This window comes from Epinephelus moara, chromosome 4, assembly GCF_006386435.1.
Source record: "Epinephelus moara isolate mb chromosome 4, YSFRI_EMoa_1.0, whole genome shotgun sequence".
In the NCBI taxonomy this organism is placed as follows: domain Eukaryota; kingdom Metazoa; phylum Chordata; class Actinopteri; order Perciformes; family Serranidae; genus Epinephelus; species Epinephelus moara.
Window position 1 is genome coordinate 20,055,879 of NC_065509.1, and position 6,130 is coordinate 20,062,008.

The 6,130-nt window shown below is 39.5% G+C and overlaps 1 protein-coding gene across 1 annotated transcript in view; it reads right to left on the reverse strand.

The window, feature by feature from the left end:
• Positions 1-1,990: 1,990 nt before the first annotated feature.
• The window catches only part of spon2a (spondin 2a, extracellular matrix protein), an 18,948-nt gene continuing 14,808 nt past the window's right edge, over positions 1,991-6,130 (reverse strand). Inside the window, exons 4-6 of the mRNA XM_050042242.1 lie at positions 5,201-5,392; positions 4,707-4,878; positions 1,991-2,953 (exon numbers count right to left, since the gene is read on the reverse strand). Coding sequence (XP_049898199.1) covers positions 2,766-2,953; positions 4,707-4,878; positions 5,201-5,392 — 552 coding nt within the window. The 3' untranslated portion in view covers positions 1,991-2,765. The remainder of the gene's footprint in view (positions 2,954-4,706; positions 4,879-5,200; positions 5,393-6,130) is intronic.

Consider the following 6,130-nt stretch of genomic DNA (forward strand, 5'->3'; position numbering starts at 1 on the left):
CGTGTAATTTGGACTAGATTTTTAAGACGAGACATGGCAGGCAAAAACATTGATTTTTCATGCAGTGGTCAATTTTGAGATTTTGGGCTAGTTTACTCCTTGAATATGTATTCTTTCAAACTGCTATAAAGAAAACATTCAAATTATACATTGAGACGTTTATTTTATTACATGTTGTCTACTTGCGGCAGTAAAATTCTCCCGAATTTACCAAAAAGTTAGCATTGTGCAGTGTAGGCCAATATTAGTTGGGTTACTACAGTTGTAGGCCTTATATACCTGTCATGTTGTTAAATGATCAATTTTCATGAGCTTAAAATATACTATATTATTATTAAGGGCCTGAACATTTATTCTGTTTGTGAGCAATTGTTTCCAATAGAAATGTATTTAATTCCCCTATGTAAATCTTCGAATGCCGTTTTCTAGTGATGGCCTCATGAAGCCTCATGAAGCATTTTCTTCATTTTCTGAGCCCACTAGATGGCACTCTTGATTTAAAGAGAGAGGCCCAAAGACTGGCAATTCAGTGTGTTTTCCACCTTTGGTTGTACAAAAAGTGCCATCTTGTGGGCCCAGAAAATAAAGAAAATGCTTCATGAGGCTTCATGAGGCCATCACTACCGTTTTAAAAAAAAAGAGTTTTTTGTCATACTCCAAGTCGAACATCTCAGCCTCTGTAGCACCTATGTACCCCAAACTTTCCTGTTATACACCTAGCTATATTCTGAAGATATTTACAGAGGGATTTGTCAATAAATCATTCCTAGCCTGATTTATGTGATATTTTATTCCCCAAAATATGGCAAAAATCGATTTTTTTAAGGCTATGGACAGTATATTTTGATTTTCTAGGTAATAGAAGCCTACCCTATTCACCTGTAGTATCTCACCTTAACTGAAGTTTAACTGTATTAATTTGTTTTTTAATAAATATATTTCTTTACAAACACAAAAGCTTTGTCACAACAAACTGATGTGCTGTACATATCACAGACACCCCTTATCTATGTTAATGTAGTTTGTTTTATTTTAGAACTGATACATGGCCTATTGTTACAAAGTTTGTGATTAAAAAAAAACTGATAAAATAAATAAAAATAAGAAAGAATTGTACTGTATTGCTACAACGGAGCTGTACAGTGCAAATAAAAATACAAATTTACGCAATTAGATAAAACATAGAAAAAGAAAAAAGAAAAAGTAACTACAAATCAAAGCACCATACAAGTAGAGAAAATCTTACCTAATACTCTTCATCACTCTTTGTGTTTACATTATGATTAAAAGTGATCTCAGTTGCATTTTGAATTCTCTGGGTAAGGCGTTTCACATATTGACCTCCTGAACGGAGCAGACAATCTGTTTATTAATGTAAGTTGTAGTGGTAGTCTTGTTGTAGTTGATTGTGACCCCTAGGAGGTGCTACACTGCCACAAAGTCTTCATTTCAGTGCAGTGGGGAGTCAGTATTTCTCGGGATGTTCTGCCAGAGTGAATATTTATATTAATAATTTCCATTGGTAAAAAAAAAAAAGTTGATATTTTCATTCATTCATTCATTAACTGCCCAAAGTAGCCCGGGAACACAGAGTTGTCCACATTTAGTATAGAGAGATATTGTGGAATACATAGAATTATCATCTATAAATATGCAGAACTGTGACTTCTATTTCGGGGAACATCAGACATGATACTTGATATAAGGCGTGATATTTATGGCTGTGAGTTTAGGCTGCGAGTTCTGTGGACATAAATAGAGAAGTGTCAATACTGGTCAAATTATGCTCTGGCATACACAGATAAATTGACTTCATCATTTATTACTGGAGCCGTGCAAATCAGGAATGTTCTTTGGTCTCACAAGGGTTTTAAATAACAGCATTTGCTTTTACGTAATAATTCTTTCCAAGTAAAACAGGGAACAAAGTGACACAGACGTCTTTTATTTGAAAAACACACTTCCACATTTATTCATGAGTTATACATGATAAGATACAGTATATACAAAATCTCAACATTAAAATATCAAAAGAGATAATAATACAAATATTTATCTTTCTTTCTATAAAAACAAAAATCTAAAAAAAAAAAAAAAAAAGCATCTTATTATAAAATAGGCCAGCTTCTTTAGACAAGCTCCAAGCCTCAAGCCAGCCATTAGGTGTTTCTTGTGAAATGTGATATTTATAAATTGGGGTGTGAGGTTATTTTGAAAGAGCTGCATGTGCCAAGCATGTATAGGTTACCTTTGTAAACTAACGCCTCCGTGCTTGTAAAAGTATGCAGTATGTGCAAGGACCTTTGTGTGCATACATTTAAGAGTGTGTGGAAGATTTGTGACTCTGGAGTGCCACTATCAGCGTACAGATTAAATGCATATGTCATTGATGATGAACAAACCAATAATAGGTCTCAAACTGGTCTTTGATGGGACACATTTGTCATTTATCTTCCTCTCCTCAATCACTTTTATCTGAACACGTGTTATCTCAAGCATTAATTAACTGTCTGCTACACTCAGACGTGAACTTCCCTTTATTGCCATTAAAATACACCCAGAGGAGTGTATGATCTAATACCAACGGGCTTCACAGGTGAGGCAGCAAGTCTTTCATTTCCACAATTTGACTGTGACAGATGCAAAAATCCTTTGCATTACCAAGGAGATGCTCCAGATGCAGCAACATTTCTCAGTCCAGCAGTGATAACATGAGAGTCCCAGTGTTAAATACTGGCAGTATCTGTGCTCGTGCGCCCTGTGGGTTACTGGAGTCTCATACAGCTGTGCGGTACGCATTCAGCCTGTTCCTCCAGCTCAGGGCAGGGGACGCCAGCATTGGCCGGCCGCAACAGGATGTAACGTGTGCGGTGGCGGACACCACCTCTGGAGCAGGGACCAAGACACAAACCCCAGGATGACCAGGGAGACACTTCACAGTCCAATGGTGTCGCTGAGTCGAGGGTAAAGAGATGTGAGAAAAACACAGTGTGTGTGAGTAAAAGAAGAAAGACAAAGAGTTTCCACAGAGGATACATTTATGCAGAAATAAGGGCTGTTTTTATTAGCCTGTGCTTGTATCTGTGCGCTATGTGGAACAGTTTCAGCAACCATATAGAGTGCTGCAAGGATGATGTATATCTGTAGGTCGGCCTGGAAGTTAGCATCACCCTGGTTACCTCAACTAAAAGCCAACAGGATTTCTCTGTTGGATTTTGGACTAAAGCAGAAAACAGCTCTATGAAAAACAAAAAAGAAAATATTAGCCTACTCACACGTTTTGTTCAGCAAGATAATATTCACATGTCAACACCACTTTTATGATTTTTAAAGCGTAAGTGCAATCGTCAGAAGACAAAAGCTAACGTCAGACTACAGACAAACTGCACCAGTGACATGACTTCGACGTCATCATCATAGCAAGTCTGTAAAGCCTTGTAGAGTGTGATGATGTTCAACGTCCCTGTCAACCTCAGTAGTCTCATTTAGCCACCTGTTAGCAACCGTCTTTTTCAAGACACGTAAAAGCTTCAGACTTTAGGAATGGGGTATTTACGTACATATTTTATGTCGTAGAACAAAATGTGAAGATCTCTTAAGATTGTGTTGACCACAGACCTTTATTCAGGCATTGAACAAAAACCCCATTAGGCTCACTCAAGATGAGACCTGTGCAGCATCGATCAGCGGTGATAACTGCCATGAATGTAAAAACAGAACTGGATACAGTGTTTGAAGTAGTGCTTCAATCATTCCTCTGAAAGTTTCTCAGTGGCGCATGAAGCCAAAAAACTTTGACTTTCCTGGTGAGAAATTACCCGAATCTTCCACATCTTTGGGCCCATAGAGCAAGCACAATGCATACTTTGCGAGCTAGCATCCAGTTTAACCATCCGCTAATTCAAATAGAACAAAAAAATAAATAAATGCTGTGGCTCTTCTTGACTTTTGAAATATTTTCAGACCAAATGGATCAAATCTAGACAGTGAAACGACTCCTTACGTGGGGGCTTCAACACTGGGAAAAAAAGTGTCTTTCCTAAATGTAAATCCATTATAAACAGTGTTTTTGGGCCCCATGGCATCACATTACAGACCCAGAAGTTGTAATTCCACTGTTTGGCCACCACGAAAATTGGCTTCAACCCTGGCGCACTTCCTGGGCGCACGATTGCTGCACAATGCATGGCGGTTAGACATGTGTCTGACTTGATCCCGACTTGCTCTGACGTGGGCAGAAAAACCTCACGAGACTGAGGCTGCCACAGTTTTTAGAGCCAGGTGCCTCAGCTGCTCTCTACCAACTGCAAGGCCCAGGGGGTATTGGGAAACGCCTGGCTGTGTCTGAACAAAAAGCTGATTGGCTCTTAGTTTTTGGTCACCAACACCATGGTTTATAGAAAATCCAAATTTTTTACTGTGTAATTGTAACATTTAACGCTAGATTTTAAGCCACTAGTGTCTTGCTGTGCGATTAAGATTAAATCTGTCATACAGTTCTTGCATGGTTGATAATAAGCTACAGGTAGCCTGCACATGGATCTAACAGGGTGTGCTTTATTCTGTGACTTCCTGTGTGTTCTTGCCAAGTCATGTTAGGACACATTCCTGCAGCACTCTATTATGATTTTCATGTAGTAAAAATCATTCCTTATTTTGGTAAAAATGTATGGGCACCATTGATGTAGGGAGCCCTGTGGTCTTACCGGAGAAACGCTGGGGACTGATAGAGTTCGGCAGAATATGATTGGACATTAGGGTTTGGCGGTCAGATGATTGGCTCTGTTGAGTAATCCTTATGCTGGCAATAGGTGGAAGCTCCTTTAAACGTGGATAGTAGAAGGAGTTGGCTGGATGATTTGGCATCTGAGACGTGATCTGAACAAGTCAGCAGAGAACAGTAAGGCATATTTCATCAGGAAAGCCAGCAGGTTCTCAACAAAAGCTCAGATATACAATGGCCCACTTTAAAACACATGCTGGGAAAGGATAGATGGTCTGTTATGTAAGAGAGGCCCTTTTCACTCAAACCACTTCAGGTCAGGCACGAGGACCGCCAAGCAATCATTTAAGTGGAGACAGCTTAGAATGACGTCCCATTCTCATGCTGCTAACCTATTTTAAGAATAAGACCAGGGCCATCCTCACTTTGCCTCACCATGGTACTCTACGTGTACTTGTGAACATTGCAGGGCCTCACCATTGTGATGTTTTCTAAGGGGCTGGTGGGGAAGTTGGGAGATGAGAAAGTGAATCCACTGTCTGTTCCAGCATCATAGGGCTGGAGGTCAATGGTCACTTCCTGTTTCCACTGGTTGCCCTCGCAGAGGTTTAGGCTGTCCACACCAACGAACCAGTCGGGGCTGGGGATCATTTTCACCATCAGGGATAACTGTCGCACAGAAAGAGAGAATGCAGTTAGTTCAATCTTTAGTTTCCAAAAGGAACTTTACGTTTACAGTAAAGACAGAGAGTAGATGGAGCAATGTAATTATACTAAAGGAACACAGAGATTATGTGGTTTTATTGACCAAAATTATTTGATAAAATCAGTTATTTCCAGTCAATACCTTATACATTGCATACATGACTAAACCAAATTGAGGAGCAAGGCTGTAAGGTGCTTTAAAATTAAGAGGATGGATATCTTTGGAGCTAGTGGGGGATGTAGTCAAGACCAACTAAATCAAGTCCAAGTCAAGTCTAAGACCAGGTCAAGTCAAGTCCGCGTCAAGACTGAGTCCAGAGCGAATTGAGGTCTGTTCAAGACTATAATAGCCAATATAGTGATTGAGGTGTTAGGATGGACAGAAATAATCCATTGGTTGGTTCATCCATCTTCTACCATCAAACTAATCAATGCATATAATTAAAGGTTGCAGACCATTGTTTTTACTGCTCACAAATTCTTAATGGTTGGTTCAACCAAATTAAAAGTATGGTGGTATTCAGAGACATTTTGCCATCAGGGTCATCCCTATGTTTCCAGGGTTCTATGTTTCCCGGGTTCTATGTTCCCCACTTAACCCTGCAAAAAAGCTTCTATGTTCCCCGCTTACACAAAAAGGGTTCTATGTTTCCCGCTTGGTTGAGCGGGCAACATAGAACCCGGGAAACATAGAACCTTTTT